This window comes from Myotis daubentonii, chromosome 4, assembly GCF_963259705.1.
Source record: "Myotis daubentonii chromosome 4, mMyoDau2.1, whole genome shotgun sequence".
Taxonomy (NCBI): domain Eukaryota; kingdom Metazoa; phylum Chordata; class Mammalia; order Chiroptera; family Vespertilionidae; genus Myotis; species Myotis daubentonii.
Window position 1 is genome coordinate 36,048,800 of NC_081843.1, and position 19,297 is coordinate 36,068,096.

The window sequence follows — 19,297 nt, forward strand, 5'->3', positions numbered from 1 at the left end:
GAACCTGGGAGTCCATGATACCATTCTCCTTTCTTGGGGCATTTTTAAAGATTGTCATCATAATCCACTTTTCAAAACAGGGAAGGGCAGGGGAGAATAGCAATACCTTCCTCATACCGTGACAGTGAAAGCTAGCAAAGATAGGACAATAACAGCTTCAGCAGCACCATTACATCGATCGGGTGTTCACGGGGTGGTAGGTACCGGAGAGCGCCTATCAGTTCCTCCCGGCTCCGCGGTGCCTGCAGGCCGAAGGCAGCAAGTGCCTACAAGGAAGGAAATCCCTGGCCGCTTTGCAGGCTCCTCCCCTTTCTCTCCGCCCTCCACAGCCTCTCCGAACGAGGAAAGGCTGCGCTGGGCCCAGCAGGTGTGGGGTTAAGGGAGTTGGGCCGGGGCCCCAGGAGCAGGAGCCGCAGCGGCAGCGGCAGCGGCAGCGGCAAGTGCGGCTGCACCAGCGGCGGCGGCGGCAGGCCTGGCCCCGCGCCAGCTGGCCCGGAGCCCCAGGAGGGAGAGAGGGCGGAGGAAGGGGAGGAAGAGGGGAAGGAGGAGGAGGAGGAGAGGAGCAGTCAGCAGGCCCGAGGAGGCAGGACTTCCTGGTGTGGGGGTTGTCAACAGCCCAGAAAGAGGGAGACGGTGAGACCGAACCAAAAGGAGCCGAGCGGCGAAGAGACCCAGTGGTGCCACGCGGGAGGCGACTAGAGAGACCCGCTCGCCTCGACCACCGAAGCGGCTCCACCTGCAGGACCAGGGGGTGAGCCGCCCCGCCCGCATCAGCCCCGAGACACTTGGGGCTTCCGAGGCCGCGCCTGGGCTCCACCAAGGAGGCGGGGGTTCCTTCTCTTTCCGGAGCGCAAACTTTCCACGGAGATGCCTTGCGGGGCGAGGTGCGGCCCCCGAAGCGGACTGGGTCGTCTCTAAGCGCCGCCTGCGCCCCGCGCGCTGCCGGGGCCAAGCGGCCCCGGGGAACGACAGCCCGACATCTTAGGCGGCCGGACCCCCGGCCCAGCTTGTTGGCCGAGGCCGAGAGGTAAGGCGCGGGGCGGGGCGGGGCGCTGGGGCGGCGGGCCGGGCCTGCCCCGGGAATGGGGGAGCTGGGGTGCGGGGGGCCTTGAGGACCTGCCAGGCCGAGGAGCTGCCTCTCCCCCGGTCACCGAGCCCCGGAGCCCTTTGCTCCCGGGACGCGTTAGAGTCCCGTGAGTTGGAATCCCAGCCGAGAAATGCCCAACTTTGGGTCTGGGCTGCCTCTTCCTGCTCCGCGCGCCCGCGCTGACGGCTCTCTCCTCCGGTCTCTGTCATCTCGGTCTGTCTCTTTGTCTCTGGTGGTTTCCCCTTCCTCCCCCATCCTGCTCCCCAGAGAGGCAGGCCCGGAGGTGGCCTGCCCACTGCTTTCTCACACACACACTCTCTCACTCTTTTTCCAGTTTGCAAACTCAGCTCTGGAGTTCGGCAGCGACAGCAGCAGGAAAAACCTGCCCCTGCTCCCGCTTCTCGCCGCCTCCCCTCCCCTGTCCTCCCTTCACCAGCCAGGCGCCCCCAGTTCCCTGCAAGGCCCTCCCACCATGTCGGACCCAGACGTCCCCAGGGGCCCCGATGTCCCCGCCGTGTGGCTCCCCTGTTCTAGGGGTGCCTGAGCCCCTTCGAAGAGCCACTACCGCCCCGTCCCCCGCCCACTTTGGCCCTATCCTGAGCCCCAGGGACCATGAGTGGGGGCAAGAAGAAGAGTAGTTTCCAAATCACCAGCGTTACCACGGACTATGAGGGCCCCGGGAGCCCTGGAGGTCCAGACTCCCCTGCCCTGCCAGGCCCTACTGGGCCCCCACCCCGCCTGCCCAACGGGGAGCCCAACCCAGAGTCAGGGGGCAAGAGCACCCCCCGGAATGGTTCCCCACCGCCTGGGGCCCCTGCCTCCCGTTTCCGGGTGGTGAAGCTGCCACAGGGCCTGGGAGAGCCGTATCGCCGTGGCCGCTGGACGTGTGTGGATGTTTACGAGAGAGACCTGGAGCCCCCTGGCTTTGGCCGGGTCCTGGAGGGGATTCGTGGGGCCTCAGGGGGTACTGGGGGCAGGTCTTTGGATTCCAGGTTGGAGCTGGCCAGCTTGGGCCTGGGTGCCCCGATCCCACAGCCAGGCCTGTCTCAGGGTCCAACCTCCTGGCTTCTCCCTCCTCCCAGCTCCCCTGGACTTCAGGCCCGCTCCTTCACTGGGGGGCTGGGCCAGCTGGCAGTGCCCGGCAAGGCCAAAGTGGAAACACCCCCTCTGTCAGCTTCCCCACCCCAGCAGCGCCCCCCAGAGCCTGGGGCTGGAGATAGCGTGGGCACATCCCGGGCTGCCACGCCCCTGTCCTCCCTGAGGGTGGAAGTGGAGGCCAGGGGCTCCACAGCTGGAACTCCTCCACTGTCCCGGACTAAGGATGGAGCCCTGCGACTGAGGATGGAGGTGGTTGCTCCAGAGGAGATGGGGCAGGTAAGAGCTGGGTTCCAGGGCGGGGGAGACACCTGAGGTGCTTGACCATCTTGGCCTTGGCCTGCACCTCCATACTGACTTCTTCCTACTCCAGCATCACCTCCTGTCAGATCACATAGCCCCTCGTTTTTCTTCCTGCCATCTCACTCGGAGTTCCTTTTCTACTCCTCACACAGCCTTTGTTTTCCGTCTCAGGCTCCTTCTTCTCTACATTCTTTTTTTTTTTTTTTTCATTGATCTCAGAGGAAGGGAGAGGAAAGAAAGATAGATACATCAATGATGAGAGGGAATCATTGATCGGTTGCCTCCTGCACAACTCCCACTGGGGATCGAGCCCACAACTTGGGCATGTGCCCTGACCAGGAATTGAACCGAGACCTCCTGGTTCATAGGTTGATGCTCAACCCTGAGCCACGCCAGTCGGGCTCTTCTCTACATTCTTTAGCCTTTCATTTGTCTTTGGCCCACGTCTCCATCTCCATATAGCCAGCCTCACCATCTCTCTATCACAGAGATGTGTCCTTCTCACTGTGGCCTTAACCTTCTATCTTAGTCTCACCCTTTAGGCATTGAGGGTGGAGGTCCCATGTTTGGGCCTCTGGGAGAGCAACTGCCAGAGTTGGGGGAGAGGGGCAAAAAGTAGGCTTTCTGCTGTCTCTCCTTTGCGGCCCCATTCCCAAGGTGTGTGTGTGTGTGTGGCGGGGGGGGGGGGGGGGGTTCTTACTAGTCAGCCACCTGTCCCAGCCCCTCTTTAGCTTTGTCCCAAGCCAGATTTCCCTGAGAAATTGAGGAATTGGGTGGTGCTGGGGACCCATTGCAAGGATGGGGGGCTTGCTGGTTTGTTGTCTGTCTCAGTTCCCTGTGTCTGGGCCTCTCCAGGATCAGTAACGGGGGTTGGCCGCCATGGAGTGGGAGAGAGGCAGGAAGCAGCAGAGAAGGAGTTAAACCCTTTGCTCTTTCTGCTTCCTGTCTCCAAAAGAGGAACAAGTCTGGGCTGGGGGGCAGGATGCCTGCCTGGATCTCTGGGGTGAGGGGTGGGCAGCCAGGGATTGGGGGTTGGATGTGTCTGTCCTGGAGGAGAAAATAACACCTTGGGCTGCAGGAGGAAAGGCAGGGAGTGTGAGGATGGGAACTTTTCCCCTTCCTGGCCTTGGGCACAAACCACAGTATAAAAATAACCTGAGACTGGATGTCTGGGCCCTGTCAGGACCAGTCAGGACCGGCTCCCCCCACTCCCTCCTGGCCTGAAGTTTACATCTCTCATGCCACCCCCACCCCTACTTTTCTTGAGCTCGTTCATTCAATTTCTACCCCAGGGAGAAGATGCTGTGTCCTTGACTGGTCCCTTCCCTGTCCTCCACACACTTCCAAATCCAGCCCCTCTGCCCCGAGCCTCTGCTCTCTCTGTCCGTAAGCCCTGCCTGAGCTTTCCATGGGCCTGCAGGCCCTGCCCCTCTCTTCTCAGTGCCCCCAACCGCTTTTTCTTCTCTACGGTCTTGATCCCTTCCTGTGTGCATGCATCTGTGCTGCTGCTTCCCTTCAACACTCCCCATGCCTCTTCTCTCTCAGTGCCTCTAACAGGAGCCAGAAGGAGGCCTGGGGACATCACCTGGGCCCCCTTCCTCTGTTCTGTCCCTCTAACCACCCTGAACTCTCTGTTCTTGGCTTTTCTGAGAAGCTGGGGCCTCCTGGGGCCTCACAGAGGCGGCTTGTTCCTGTGGCCCCCGCCCTTTTGCAGCCTCCCCCAGTGCCTGTTGGGCTGTCCACGCCCAGGCTCCGCCTCCCCCATCTCTGCCACCCGCTCCCTCACCCCCTAACCCAGGGCCAGAGAGCCAGAGCAGTACTTCACCTGAGTCCAGAGAAGTTTCAGAGAGGCTTGAATGGGTATAGGGGGGGTGGGAGGGTGGAGGACCAGTTTCTGAGGATTCATTCATTCTACAAATAGCGATTGAACAAACTAAGCTGTGCCCTCTGGTGCTTACCTTTTAGCAACAGAGAGGCAAAAATACTTTAATATCAGGTAGTATTAGGTGTTACTAAAAAAAAAGGGGGGGGGACAGTTCAGTGGAATTTACTAGTTCAATGATGGGGAAACGCCTCTCTGAGGAAGTGACATTTAAGTTGCTTTAAGAAGTTAAGTGTGGCCCTGGCCGATTTGGCTCAGCGGATAGAGCGTCGGCCTGCGGACTCAAGGGTCCCAGGTTCGATTCTGGTCAAGGGCATGTGCCTTGGCTGCGGGCGCATCCCCAGGGGGGGCGTGCAGGAGGCAGCTGATCAATGTTTCTCGTTCATCGATGTTTCTAAGTCTCTATCCCTCTCCCTTCCTCTCTGTAAAAAAAGCAATAAAAATATGAAGAAAAAAAAAAAAGAAGTTAAGTGTGCCCTAGCCGGTTTGGCTCAGTGGATGGAGCGTCGGCCTGCAGACTGAAGGGTCCCGGGTTCGGTTGCGGCCAGGGGCATGTACCTTGGTTGCGGGCACATCCCCAGTGGGGGGTGTGCAGGAGGCAGCTGATAGATGTTTCTCTCTCATCGATGTTTCTAACTCTCTATCCCTCTCTCTTCCTCTCTGTAAAAAACCAATAAGATATATTTTTTAAAAAAAGAAGTTAGGTAACAGAAGGCCGACACTCTCTGATTAGCCTCCGATTAGGGATCCTGGCTCAGCTGATGGCAGGTGCTGGTGTGTAGATCAGAGCCCCTCTCTGATACCTTGTGAATCACCTTTTAGAAGCTACTTACCTAGTCCTCAGGATGGGCACTGTTTCCTTGCCTCTAGTCCCTGCCTGATGCTTTCCCTAGACCTGGGGAAAAGGGGGCTGTAAGGGCAGGACCCCTGGGTTTGGAAGAGAGCATGGGGAGGAGGGGTGCATAGGGAGGAACTACTACTAGGCAAGTTGTAAAGTGGTTGGTTTCTTTCTCTTGCTTAATGTGATAGTTCCTACCTCTCTGCCTCCAGGTACCCCCCCACGACTCTCGCCCCAGCTCCCCGGCCCTCTACTTCTTCCCTGATGCCAGTCTGGTCCACAAGTCTCCAGACCCCTTTGGAGCAGCAGCAGCCCAGAGCCTCAGCCTGGCCCGATCCATGCTGGCCATCAGTGGCCACCTGGACAGCGATGATGATAGGTAAGTGGGCTCCGCCTCTGAATCCCCTACCTCGGGTAGCCACGCGAAACTGCTTGGTAGGTGTCCTTCACCCACGTTAAACTTGGAGGGGACGTCTTAAACAGAGAAACCTGGCCTGGGCATGACACACTGGGCAAAGTTGATTTGGGACCCACTCCCTCTCTGGAGAGAGCTGGGTGGCACTCTAGGTTTAGGATTGTTAATCATAGTACTTTTTTAGAGTTTGAAGGGAGTCATTGTCAAATTCCAGAGCTCTTGCAGATTTAGCGATCATCTGGCCAACCCCAAGAACTTACTAGCAAATGTGCTGGAGGTGAGAATGGGGAGTCAGTCTCCTCCCAGTCCCCATCTCTCTCTCCCTCCTGAGGGGAATGGAACTCCTGTCTTTATTGGTAACATCTTATAGTCCGTGTGGACTACTTTAGGGTCCTAGGACCTCCAGTACCAAGAAAGCATGTCCCTAAGGTTCTTTTCTCTGCTGAGCCGCCCCTCCCGCACAAGCCTCCCCCTGGCCAAGCCAAAGCCATGGAGAGGATGGCTGAGGGGCACAGGGAAGGCACCGGAGAGCTGAGCTGCTGGGGTTTGCCCTTCAGGGGAGAATGTCCGATCAGTTCTGTGGCGTGGTGGGCAGACTTCCTGTTTTGAGGGCCAGGTTTCAACATAGGAATGCCAGCAAGCTGAAAAGGGAGGAACAAAATTGCTAGTCTGATAGCCAAGCTGCTCCCTTCTGGCCGTAGACTGATAGGAACCCAGAAGAAGGGCTAGGGAGTCGAAACTTTTATTTTGGAGGGAGGAATGGGACTTCCTGTTTGAGGCTTTGGAGGAGGGACTTCCTGTTTGAAAGAAATAATAAGGGCTTACTGATGAGTGAGTGGGTGCTGGGGGAGATCATTCTTCCTTCTTCCCCTCTGTGAGACCAACCCCCACAATCAGGGACTGAGTCTCACCAAAGAAAAATGCCTGAGGCCTTGGGGAGAGCTGGGAGCCCAAGAGGAAAGAGAAGTGGTGGCTGGGATCTGGTGGATAGGGTGGAGGGTGAGGGCCTGGTGGAGGCTGTGGGGAATGAGGGACAGGGCCCGTATGGGCGGGGCCCTGTCTGGGCTCCCATCTGAGCTCAGGCTGTCAGGAATGTGTGAGGTGTGAGGTCAGCCAGGGCCTGGAGAGTCACCTGCCCCCATTGCTGCTATTCTCAGCTCTTCCCACCCTCTCCTCCTCCCATTTGGGAAGTAACCTGGCATTAGGGCTGCCTGTCCCTCCTCCACCCCTGTTGATTTCAGAGCCTAGCCTCCTGCTTTCCCTTAGAGAGTTCTGCCTCCAGAAGCCTCAGCTGTATTCTCTTGGCTTGTCCCCTCCCTCCCTCTGTCCCATCCCCTCCACACACCCCAGTCTGACCGGTCCAGCTCCTAGCTTCCACTTTACCCTGCTCTCCTGCAAGCCTCTGGGGCTCTGGCCCAGCCCAGCCCCTTGTGCCCCACCCTGCTGGGCCAGCGGGTTTGGGTTGGGCCACCCCTTTGGCCCCCTGGAAAGAGGCAGATAGCCCCCACCTCACCTCTCTGGTGTGCTGGAAGCTGGCAGGAGAACAGAGTTCAAGTGGCATGGGACCTCCCTTTTGAGAGGGGAAATGGATTGGGATGTTAAGTGCATGGGTCCCAGATGGGGAGTGGAGAATGCCTGATCAATTCCAGCGTCTGGGGATGGGAGGACAGAGGGTGCCTGGAGAATTCAGGCTGCTCGAGTGCCCCTGGGTTGCAATAACCTTGGAAACCTCAACAGGGCCTTAAGGTTGGAAGGTACTTGAATATTGGATAGGTGGATGGGTTGGGTGGGTGGATGGATGGGTGGATGGCCAATATCTGGAACCCAAGCATGGTAAGGACTGAATTCCAGGAACTCGGGAAAGAAAAAGTACTTTTATATCCAGTGTCTCCTTTGGGTCAGATGCTACATTTTATGTCACCTAATCCTAAAAGCAACTCCATGATACCCACTCGAAGACTGAGGCTCAGAGGAGGAAGGTTTTAGCAACTTGCCCAAGGTCACCGAGCCGGGGTCTGACACCAAAACCTCATTCTCTCCCCTTTTCCTACTGGATGCCTGTGTCCCAAGAGCAGCCATCTCTAGGATGCCCTTTCTCTCCGGGACAGAGGCAGGGACAGCTCTCTCGAGCTGGGCAAGGAGCCATCCTCCCCACTCCTGGGCTGGCCCCACCCCAAAAACACCACAGATCCGGGAGGGAGTGTAGACAGTGCAGCCGGATGCCACTTTTTTGGCCCCAGGCCCAGCTCCTGGGGGCTCCTCAGAACTCAGCGAGGGAGCAGGGCTGGCCCTTGTCTCTGGGATCAGAACCTTCACCTCGCCCAGATGTCTTGCTTCTTCATCTGCTCCTCATTTTGAGGCTATTTCATTTGACCTTCACAAAGGAAGACCGGCTCTAAGGCTTGTCCTTGTCCCAGGACCCAAGAGTCCTGCAGACCCAGAGGCCCCAGTTGTGCGCATTGTGCCCTGCACAACTCTAGGGGGCGCCACACACATTTGGAGTCACTGTTGACATTTGAAGTCATGACAGTTTCCTGGAAGATGGCAGTAAGTGTCTTGAAGAAGGGAATATATTGTTCTAATTCACACCAAGTCACCTTTTGGGCTTCTGGTGAAAGTTGATCTCACCCAGCCAACCCCAAGCTTCCGGCTCCTGAGCTTGCCCAAGAATTCCAGCACAATGCCTGCTGCCCCTCACTCAGGGCTCTCAAAGGGAGGGCTTGGGTTGCCAGCCAGAGTCTTGGTCCCTTGAAGTGTTAATGTTAGGATGTGACAGTGGAAAGTGCTGTCAAAAACTCTCCAGCACTAGACAAACAGGAGATAGTCATCTATCGGCCAACAAATGTTTATTATTGTAGTATTCCTTTATTTCTGGCAAGAACTAACAACGTACTTGGCATCTTTACCCGAGTGTCCGCCAAGGAAGGCCAGGGTTCCTATTCCGATGAGCCTGCCCCTCTTTGGGCTCTGTGTGTCTGTGTTTGTGGGGAAGGGGAGGGAGGAAGATTCTGTGGCGGCCCAGTCTCCACCCAGGTGTCTCAGATTGAAATAGCTTGAAAGCTGCTTTGACGCTCCAGCTGGCCGGCCTGCCCTCTACTCTTAAACTTGTCCCCTCCCCTCCAATTCTAGGAGTTCCAGGTGTCCTTCCCCCAACCCACCCTGGCTGCTCTCTCAGGCCTGGTCACCCCCTTGGTTACCCACCTGTCAGTGCCTTCTGCACCCAGAGCTTGGATGGGAAATGGAAAATTCCCAGCTCCCTAGTGTTCTCTTCCTGGCTGCAGGGCCTCATTCAAGGGTCACCTTGAAATGAGTGTTAATCTCCCCCAACCCCCCCTCCAGGAAAGCAAGTTGGAACTGACAGCCAGGAGAGAGGGCTTGACAGTTGAGCACAAGAGCACAGGATGCAGCATGTTGGGGTCACCTACTCTAAGAGAGGGGGGTGGGGGGCAGCTGGGGGCAGGAGGTCAGGATGGTGATCCTACAGCGCCGTCCTGGCTGGAGGGCTGGCCCTGGGGCTGAGGCAGCTGAGGCAGAAACTGGACCGGGCTGGGTCATGAGCCATGGGATGACAGGAATCTGGGGCCTGAGTGGTGGGGAGAGGGGGCCTTGGAGGTTAGGGCAGGGCTCAAAGGATGGTTCAGGCCCTAGGCCTCCAAGAGACTGACTTGAGGGAGGTCTGGTTCTGGGACCCAGAACTTGGCCCTGGGGACCGGTGTGCCAGGCCTGTGTTGACCTCTGGTGGCCACTTAATAAACTGCAGCCGGACCTCTCTCCCCTTCCTGTCCTCTGCTCCCAAGGGTCTTCAAAAAGTCTCTGCTCCTATTCCCAGTGTCCCACCTCCAGCTTCACCTTCCCACCTCTCCTCAAGCCCTCACCCCTTCCAGACTCCAGACCCCAGACCCAAGACCAGAGGCTGTACTTGTCTTTCAGGGCTCTGGACTCCGTTCCATTGCCATGGTAACCTTTCCCATTCCTCCCGGCCCACACCATGGGAGGTGGGGTTTCCTCTGGGCAGGCCCCAGGGGAGACCCATGATGAAAGCTTTATGTTGGAAAGGGGGTTGCTTACAATCCAAGGAAGACCACAAGCACATCAAATGCCCCCTCCCCCGCAGCCGCCATCCCAGCTGAGAGGAGCTAAGACCTTGAGGGAGGCCAGTGTTAAGACCAGAGGGGGCAGGATGGAGGCAGAGGTGGGGAGAGACCTCCCAAGGCCAGGCTCTCCCTTAACCTTTACACCCCTCCTGGACCCACGGCCCGCCCTGCACCAGGCCCACCAGCTGACTTCCCCCAGCCAGGCTCCCTCCCCTCTGCTCTGGGATTGGTGCCAGGTTGAGAAGGGGACACTGGCACTGACTGAGTCTGGGAATTCCCGCCCACCATGAAGCCAGTGGGAGGGGGTCCCCGTGTCCCTGAGGAGCCAATAGCAGCCAGGCATTGCCCTGGGGGATGGTGTATATCTTTCAGACCAGCACCCCCTGGGCACCGTCTTCTCTCTGCCTGCCTGGCACCAGCCGGACCCCGCTCTGCCCGGGGGGCTCTGAGCCCCCCAGGCAGTACTGATATAGCCCTCTCCCTTTGTGGGGGGCCGGGGGCACCCTTGCCCCTTGGGGATGGCCCAGCCGGGAGTCTCTGTCAAGTCCCTGGTGTCATCTTTTGAGACCCGAGTGGTAGGGATGGCTCCGGGACCTCCCCGGAAAAGGGGCTGTGTCTCCTCTCCTTGCTCCCCTAGGGGAGCATCCCCCATCCGAGGGGCGTCCGGGCCCCCACCCCACCGGGGCCTAGGGGGACCTGGGCAGAGGCCCTCACCCCGCCGGGGGATGGACAAAACCCTCCTCTCTCTGATTCTCTACTGTCACAGGTACAGGCTGGGATGTGGTGGGAGGCTGCAGCAGTGGGGCTTGTGGAGGCCAGAGCCTGCTCTGAGAAACATCTGGAAGGCAACTGGCTATGGTGTCCAGACACCTGGCTTGGCACCTGCTCCTCTTCACCTCTCATCTCCCTGTCTCTCTCTCCAGTGGCTCCGGAAGCCTGGTTGGCATTGACAACAAGATCGAACAAGCCATGGTAAGAGAAGCCATCTTGGCCCCAGGAGGTCCCTGCTCATGTGCCGATGCCCGGGTCCTGCCTCTATTAGCTGGCCTGCTGCTCCACCCCTGCTGTCCTCATTATTAGGGAACCCTGTCTCCCTAGCTCCTCCACCTGCTCCCAGCTGGGTTCCCTTGGGCCCTCCACCAGCTCCAGGCTCCACCTGAACCCTTGACTTCCCTTGGGTCTGGCCCTGCTCCCGTTCCCCATCTCTGTCTTTGAGCCCTGACCTTGCTTCTGTCTGGCCTTTTTCTCTGCTCTCCCTCCACTCCTCCCCCGCTTTGCTGCTTCCCCGGTGATCCCTCATTATCTGGAAGGAGGAGGATTTCTCACACCCAGCCCTTCAAGTTACTGGGCAGGCAATGAGGTTGGGGTGGCCTGGGACCCCTGATGCTTTGCCTGTCCCCCAGGACCTGGTGAAGTCCCACCTCATGTTTGCGGTCCGGGAGGAGGTGGAGGTGCTGAAGGAGCAGATCCGGGACCTGGCTGAGCGGAATGCCGCACTGGAGCAAGAGAATGGACTGCTGCGTGCCCTGGCCAGCCCTGAGCAGCTGGCCCAGCTGCCGTCCTCAGGGGTCCCTCGGCTTGGGCCCCCTGCGCCCAATGGGCCCTCCATCTGAGCCTCCTTTCCCTCACAATGTGCCTTTGGGGGCTGCCACAGCTGCCTGCCCCCTCTTCCTATGCAGCTTTAATTCCCCCTGATCCCTAGGGATGGGAGTTAAAGGCTCAGAATTGGCCTGTCCCCCGATCCTTCCTCCATCTCCCCACAGTGCCCAGGGACTCGGCTGGGGCATCCCCAGGCCTTGATGGAGGAGAGAGGGCTGCAGGACGGGGTGTGAGATGGAGCTCCCTGCTCCCTCCCTAGGTGTCAGTGTTCTGGGACCCCCAGCAGTAGATGGCTTGAGGGAGTTGGAGGCTTCCTGGCAGACACCCCATCCTCACCTTATTCCCTGGAAGTGCCCCCTCTTCTCTGCCCAGGGGAGGGATTATGGACAGTATCTGGAAGTTCTGGGATTCAGGTTGTTATTAAAATAATAATTATAATTAAAAAATCCAAAGAAACTTGAATCTGGAAATTGGCATCTTGTTGCTTGTGTCCAGACTGGGGCCCTACACCAGCAATTCCTACCCTGGGAGAGGGACTAAGGCTGTAGGCTTCCCTGGCGATCTTGCCCAAACTGGGGAGGTTTAATGTGGCTCCGAGTGGTCAAAAGAGATGCTGGAAAGGGAGCCCGTGGCCTGCCAGGTCCTGGGAAGGGGCAGGCCAGGCAAGGCAAGGCAGAGGGAGGGAGGGTGGAGGGGGCTGTCAGCCCACGTGCTGGGGAGGGGGGGGGTGCAACAGGGAAACAATGAGGCCTTTTGGTGATTGTACAGGATCCACCCTCAGCTTCCCAGTGTGTCCCCTCTGCGGGCTGGATCCGGGTGGCTGCTTGGGGGTGGGGCAGGGGGCCCTGAATGGGCCCCTTGTCTCAGCCCTGGGTGTGGGCCAGGCTTCCCGGGCACACAGTGCCCTCGCCAGGCCTGGCCAGCCTCTGTGGCTTCCACCCCCAGCTGGCTGAGGATGGGGCCCAGTGAGGGAGCAGGCCCCTCCCAGACAGCCTCAGCTGGGCTCCTGGCCAAGGCAGAAGCAGCAGGTAGGGATAAGGCCCCCATCTAGTGGGGAAGTGGGGGAAAGCGGCTGCCTCAGCTCATGCGAGCCCTGTCCCCCGCCTGGAGAGCACCTGTGGAAGGCTGGGTGCCGGAGGCTGGCCCTGTGGCTCCCGATATTTATGACCTTGGGCAGGCTCTCTGGTTCCTTTGAATCCCAGCTTCCTCGTGGGTAAAATGGTGCTGACGGTCATACCTGCCTGAGGGCTGCCGTGAGAATCACAGGACATCATACACGGAAAACGCCCAGCAGCCCAGCGCCCCGTACATGTTAGTTTCCCTTTCATGTCTTTGCGGGAAGAAGGGCTAAGGGCTCAGAGATTGGCTCTGGGCTCTTGGAAGGGCCTCGGGGGTTGGGGTCAAGGTCAGGCAGGCTCTCACAATGGGCTGGAACTCTCGCTCACTCTGGGTTCTCATCCACTTTGACTCCTCTCCCTGTCCCAGGGAGGGGAGGGACGGCCCAGGATGAATTGTCAGGGGGAGCTTTCCCCCTAGATTCCTTATTTATTTCTTCACTGCTGCATTTGAAATTCCTGAGAGACCTCTTAGGTGGCAGCCACTGGCCTGCAGACTGCCCCCCACACCCTCCCCCCGTGCCAAATGCTGGTTTTGCCCCCTACTTGGGACTTGTAAATTGGGAGAAATGGCTATCAGAAGACTCTTCCAGTGGGTTTGGCGAAAGATTACTTCCTTGGTAAGTTTCGGAAACTGCCCTTGCTTATACCATGCTGGGGTGGGAGGTGCTGGTCAGTGACTTCTAGATCACATAAACACCCCGTCTACCTGGCCTCCTCCCTCCCCTCTGGCTTCCTGTGGTCAAACAAGACAGGGAGGGAGAAGTGAGGCAGGACAGCCAAGGAGGAGGCCAGGACACACTCTGTCCCATCCCTTCTGTGCCTTCCCTTCTTCTGACTGTTGTCTCCACTCTGGCCCTCTCTCCCATCCTTCCTCTCCCTTCTTGGTTCTTAGGTGTTTTTCTGGAAACACAGAGCTAAGTCAACCATTGTGGAACACCCTGACTCTAAGAAATCTGCATTGAAGATGGAGAAGGCTTCCAGTGTGGTTGAGACTTGCATGTTGGTTGAGCCCCTTAAAGAGGCTAAAGTCTGCAGGATGGGAGTGTTCCCCAAGGTGACTGATCCCTGCACATTGGCCAAGACAACAGATGGGGCTAAAGTGGAGCTGGATCGTGGGAGCCGGTCCCTGTTGCAGCTGCCCCGGACGGCTGCCAACTCTGTCTCCACAATCATGGTCTCGGCTTTCCAGTCTGGCTGGCAAATGTGCAGCTGGAAGGTCAGTACCATATCCCCCTTGTCCCCATCAACCTTCCCACCCCTCCCCACAGGACTCCCTCCTCCCTCCATTCACTTGTTCAACATTTATTTCCTGCACCTCTCTTTAGTGCCAGTTGCTGAGATAGGCTCCTAGGGTACATGGTGGATAGGGACAAGGTTGACGCAGACTAAGGGTGCTACAGACAAGATCATAGGCATTGCTGGCTCAGTATCATAGGAGGCACAGGGGTCTGGGAATCCAGGGGAGAGGCATCTCATCCAGGCCTGGGAAGTCCAGGAAGTCCTTCCTAACAGAAGAGAGGATGAAGCTGAGACTGAAGGATTTAGCTTGGCTTGAGGCAGGGTGGAGGTGTTAGCAGAAAGTGGAGGGAGTGGAAGGAGCATTTATGAAGGAAGAAGCACAGATGTGTGGAGGGCTGACCCAAGGTGTGTGGATCACAGTAAAGTGATCCTAGAGCTGAGGGCCAGCTAGTACAAGGGAGAGGTGGTGACCAGTTGTGGAGTTTGAATTTGACCCTAAGAGCAACAGATTTTGATTTAGAAAGTTCACCTGCACGCCTACGTTGCTGGTGGGAATGCAAAATGGTATAGTCCGTCTGGAAAACAGTTTGGTAGCTTCTTATAAAACTACCCATGCAATTATCAAATGGCCCAGCAGTTGTACTCTTGGGCATTTATCCTAATGAATGAATGAAATTTTATGTTCACACAGAAATCTGGACATGAATGTTCATAGTAGCTTTATTTGTAATAGCCCAAACCAACCCAAATGTCCCTCAATGGGTGAATCGTTAAACTGTGATACATTCATACCATGGGATACTTATCAGCCATAAAAAGGAACAGACTATTAATACATTCAACAACTTAGATGAATTTCAAGGGGATTATGCTAATGAAAATAACCAATCCAAAATAGGTTGTACTATGTGGTTCCATTTATATGATACACCATTCTTGAAATACTGAAATGATAGAGAACTGATCAGTGGTTTAGTGTTTGGCAGGGGCTGCAGGGTGGGGTTGGGGGTGGGGAAGGTGAAGGAAGGTTTGTTATAAAAGACAACATGAGAAATCCTTGTGTGATAGAAATCTCCTGTATCATCATGACTGTGGTAGTTGGATACATGAGCCTGCACATATGATATAAAATTGGTTAGGATTCAACACACACACACACACACACACACACACACACAAATACAAGTAAAACTGGGGAAATATGAATAAGATCAGTGGAGTGCAACAATGTCAATTTCCTGACTATAATATCTATGATATGATATTGTGCTGGAGTTTTGCAAGATTTTACTATAGGGGAGGGGAGACTACCGATTAAAGGTATACAGGAACTCTATTATTTCGCACAACTGCATGTGAATCTACAATTATCTCAAAGTGAAAAACTTAATTTAAAACTGGGAAATGTCTAGATCACTATTAAATCAACTTATCTTGGCCTTGAATGAGGTATTGCAGCATTAATTTAAAGTCACTTGGCTGCCCTGTGGAGGGGGCAGGGATTGGAAGGGAACAAGAGGAGAGGCAGGTAGATCCATTGGAGGTGTTGTAGTCCAGGCTAAGAGAGAAGGATATTCTGGATTTGGAGAAAGACATCGGGTAGAACAAGTTAATGGATCAGAGCAATATTTAAGGAGTAGAATTGTTGCACCAAGTGGTTGGTTGGAATATGGTGAGGGAATAGGGAGAAATAGAAGTCAGAGCAGAGTAGAGCCATTCACAGGGGGAAAAAGAAGGAGCAAGGGTGTACTTAGGGAAGGAGATGATGAGTTTGGGCTTTGAGACAAGACAAATTGAGATGTCCATAAGACATCTGCAGGAAGGTGTCTAGGAGGCAGTGGGATATACAGACCTGGAGGTCATAACGGAGCTCTGGGCTAAAAACAGAGATCCTTCTCCATTTTTTTTAAAATATATATTTTATTGATTTTTTACAGAGAAGAAGGGAGAGGGATAGAAAGTCAGAAACATCGATGAGAGAGATCGATCAGCTGCCTCCTGCACACCCCCTACTGGGGATGTGCCCACAACCAACATACATGCCCTTGACCGGAATCGAACCTGGGACCCTTGAGTCCGCAGGCCGACGCTCTATCCACTGAGCCAAACCGGTTCGGCGATCCTTCTCCATTTTAACATACTTTCCATGAAACACTAATGGGAACTCAAAGGTGGGTAAAACGTGGTCCTAATCTTCCAGGAGCTTGCATTCTAGTGTTGAGTCCAAAGAACAAATAGTGATGATTGACAGAGCAAACACAAGGGTAGAGACGAACACCTAATATAGCCTGAGAAAACTTCCTGGAGGAGGCAATGCCTGAGCTGAGGCATAATGAAGGAGGTGGAATTAAAAGCCTTTGCTGTTTATCTGCAGGTGGTTCCTTAGGCCAAGCTGTTTATATGTGCACATCTCTCTCTTTCAGTCATCTATGAGTTCTACCTCAGTTCCTTCCGAAATAAGGACCGGGTCCCTTTTGCAGTCACGGGAAGCTAAGATGCTGCGGGAAGTGTATCTGGTGCTGTGGGCCATTCGGAGACAATTGCAGCAGCTGGCTCACAGGCAAGAGAGGCGCAGAAGGCACCACAACTGGGCCCACACTTGCCCCAAGCCTGAAGCAGTTCAGGGCCTGAAAAAGGATGCCTCTAGGGGAAACCCCACATCCTCAGAAAGCCCCCACCTCACTCTTAGGTAAGGCTGATAGGAGAGGTTAGGGCAGCAGGCCAGGAGTTGTGGGTGAGGAGACATTTTCACACTGTTACCTCTCATCAGGAACCCAGGCCAGGCCTGGGGTCCCACTTCTCCCCTTCATTCCTTTTATTCAATTTGTAAAAAAATTTTCAAACTGTTGGGAAATAAATATCAGATATTTCTGAGTAGGTATATATAGAGTGTGTTTGTAGATGACCAGAGGCAAAGAAGGTAACTTGGGTGGGACAGAGAGGGGCACTGCGTTGCTGGATCAAATACGATCGGGAGTAACCTCTGGGCCTTTGGGAAGATGTGTATGTGGGGGGGCGGGGGGGCGCGGGGAGGGAGATCTACAGGTCCTGGCCTGGGCCCACACGCGCTTAGGGGCTGAACTGTCTTTGGCAACTCTGCCTGGCCAGTAAAGATAACAATAGCACCCATTTATTGAGGACACACTGCGTGCCAGGTCCTGAGCCTGTTCTCCCTCAAAATCCTGCAAGTCAGACAGTCGATTACGGGACTTGGCCAAGGCCCTACGAACCTCTCTGGAAACTGCCCGCCTCCAGCAGCCAGCCCACAGCCCTGCCTCTCTAGTGCTCTTGGGCCCGGAGAGTCAGTGGGTCTGAAGATGCATCTGGCAATAGCAGGACGTGCCTCTGTGGGGAAGGCACTCAGACCCTGCTGGCCATGGCCCTGCTGAGAGCTGCCGAAAACTACACCTCCCAGGGTTCCCGGCGGCGACGCCGCGGCGAGGGGGCGGGGCGCAGAGACGGGACGGAGCGGATGCAGGCTTTGCGCCCAGTCCGGGAGATCGGGAAGGGGTTTGATTGGCGCTCTGGAGGCGGGGTTGGGGGCGACGCGGGGGAGCGGGGCGGGGCGGGGCGTGGAGTCGCAAGCCCCCCTCTCCAGCTTAGCCTGCCCTCTTGAGAAGCCATGTGAAGGTGCGGGGGTGTCTCCCCAAGGAAAAGCAGGGATGTTTCTCAAAACAAAAGCAAGCAACATTCGGGGATTTTAGGGTCCACAGGGCTGGGGCGGCGTGGGGAGGAGGAAGGGATGGCAGCTGGGCCCACGCGGAGGGGACAGCAGAGGCTGGGTGGGGGAGGCGGGGAGAAAGCTGCTTTGCGGCAGAGTCTTGCTCACGGACAGTGCGCACGAGCAAAGAAGGCTCAGGGATAGTGGGGAGACACTGGGGTGGCTGTGGAAGCATGGATTCACCCCCTCTCCCTCCCCCAATCCTGCAGCTCTGGGAGAGTTGGGGCGCATTTGCTGCGAATCCGGGTGGCCTTTCCCAAGAGTCCGGAGTAGCACTGGGCCGCCCCGCCCTATAGCTCAGCACCTTAACACTTACAGCCACAATTAATATTAACCATCACTTATTAAGCACCTACTATGACTATTTTTATGTCTTATTCTAAGTAATTCTCACAACAGCTTTATGATGAAGTATTGCTTCCTTTTTTTTTTGTTAATCCTCACCTGAGGATATTTTTTCTATTGCTCTCAGAGAGAGTGGAAGGGAGGGAGGGAGGGAGGGAGAGAAACACTGATGTGAGAGACACTGGTTGCCTCTTGAATGTGCCCATACTGGGGCCAGGAAGTGAACCCCAAACTCGGTATGTGTCTTTGATCAGGAATTGAACCCGAGATTCTTCCGTCCTCTGGCCAACATTCTAACCACTGAGCAACACAGGCCAGGGCAACTTCCATTTTTGAGAGGAGAAAACTGAAGGACAGTTCATGTTTTCATTCATCCAACTAATGAACCTAGCTCACACAGGACATGTTACGTGCATGTGACATGTGTACACACATACATGTAATACAATAGATGTTCAATGCATGACTGTCGTGGCTTTGCTCGATATTAGTCCTGAGTTCAGCCTGAAGTCAAAGCTGGTTTTAGGTGGGTTCTCAAAACAAAATGATAACACACTGGCTCATTTCTGGGGTTTTCAATCACAAATTACTCATCACACCTCCATTATGTGCCAAGAATGTACTGGGGCCAAACAGGCCATGCAGGGTCTGTATCCCAGGAAGCCCAGATGTGTAATGGGTCCCAGGGCTTTGGAATAGTGCCTCACTGTCTGGGATCCACTGTCTGAGCTCTTCCAAGTCCTTAGAAACAGGCTTGTCTTCCTATCTTCCTGAGGACCTAAGATTTTGACAAATTTGGGAAGGGTCTGGGGAAGGCTGGCCACCTGAGGGTCACCAGTAAACAGCCTTGCAAGTAGCTACAGGCCCTGGAGCCAGCCTGGGTTGAGGCTGTGGGCTTATGAGAAGAAACATTGCTCTCATTTTCCGTTGGCTTCTCCAGCATTTTGGGAGTAGGAGGAGGAAAGGAAGAAGGTGAGTTCAGCCAGGAGCCAAGGGAGCTGCTAGCACCTCCTACTCTCTCCCCCCAGACATGATGGAGTCCTGACTAGGCCTGCCATGCAGGGGCAGGAGATTTGTGAGAGAGAAAGGCAGAATGGAAAGGGAAGGACAAAAATCTAGGCCAGAGCCCTTAGAAGGCCTGTGGGGGGACCTGAGGAGGAACTTCCCAACTGGGAGGGAGGAAAGCAGGTGGGATCTCCTGGGGCGGAGATTTGGGGAAAGAATTCTTATCCACTACAGCCCTCTCCTGGTCCAGAGCAGTGACCCCTGGGGAAATCTACCTCCCGGTGACAGGCTTGAGCAAAAATTCTATCTTAGACACCCTCCCCATTATCCCCAACTGACCCCAGGCGTTTCCCCTCCACTGAAGCTGTTCTCCATGAGACAAAAATGGTAGGGCTATGAGTGGGCCTAACTGGAACCAGGGTCCTTTTTTAAAAACTGATTTTAGAGAGAGAGAGGAAGGGAGAGGGTGAGAGAAACATTGATTGGCACCCCAACTGGGGATAGAACCCACAACCTGGGCATGCGCCTTGACCAAGAATCGAACCAATAACTCTTC

At 55.7% G+C, this 19,297-nt stretch overlaps 2 protein-coding genes across 2 annotated transcripts; both read left to right on the plus strand.

The window, feature by feature from the left end:
• Window positions 1–375: 375 nt before the first annotated feature.
• Window positions 376–11,775, plus strand: TSC22D4 (TSC22 domain family member 4). Its single transcript, XM_059693656.1, has 5 exons — window positions 376–1,027; window positions 1,422–2,461; window positions 5,418–5,584; window positions 10,638–10,686; window positions 11,118–11,775. The coding sequence occupies exons 2-5, from the start codon at window positions 1,700–1,702 to the stop codon at window positions 11,325–11,327; spliced, it is 1,188 nt and encodes a 395-aa protein (XP_059549639.1). The 5' UTR covers window positions 376–1,027; window positions 1,422–1,699; the 3' UTR covers window positions 11,328–11,775.
• A 253-nt stretch (window positions 11,776–12,028) lies between these two features.
• On the plus strand, window positions 12,029–16,544 carry SPACDR (sperm acrosome developmental regulator). Its single transcript, XM_059693657.1, has 3 exons — window positions 12,029–13,048; window positions 13,324–13,647; window positions 16,094–16,544. Exons 1-3 carry the CDS (start codon window positions 12,998–13,000, stop codon window positions 16,361–16,363), a joined length of 645 nt encoding a protein of 214 aa, XP_059549640.1. The 5' UTR covers window positions 12,029–12,997; the 3' UTR covers window positions 16,364–16,544.
• The last annotated feature ends 2,753 nt before the right edge of the window (window positions 16,545–19,297 follow it).

Excerpts from the sequence above, each read along its gene's own strand:
- TSC22D4 (XM_059693656.1), top strand. The coding sequence starts at position 1,700 with ATGAGTGGGGGCAAGAAGAAGAGTAGTTTCCAAATCACCAGCGTTACC. Across the intron at positions 2,462-5,417 it reads CTCCAGAGGAGATGGGGCAG|GTACCCCCCCACGACTCTCG; the intron begins GTAAGAGCTGGG and ends CTCTGCCTCCAG. Across the intron at positions 5,585-10,637 it reads CTGGACAGCGATGATGATAG|TGGCTCCGGAAGCCTGGTTG; the intron begins GTAAGTGGGCTC and ends CTCTCTCTCCAG.
- SPACDR (XM_059693657.1), top strand. The coding sequence starts at position 12,998 with ATGGCTATCAGAAGACTCTTCCAGTGGGTTTGGCGAAAGATTACTTCC. Across the intron at positions 13,049-13,323 it reads GGCGAAAGATTACTTCCTTG|GTGTTTTTCTGGAAACACAG; the intron begins GTAAGTTTCGGA and ends CTTGGTTCTTAG. Across the intron at positions 13,648-16,093 it reads GGCAAATGTGCAGCTGGAAG|TCATCTATGAGTTCTACCTC; the intron begins GTCAGTACCATA and ends TCTCTCTTTCAG.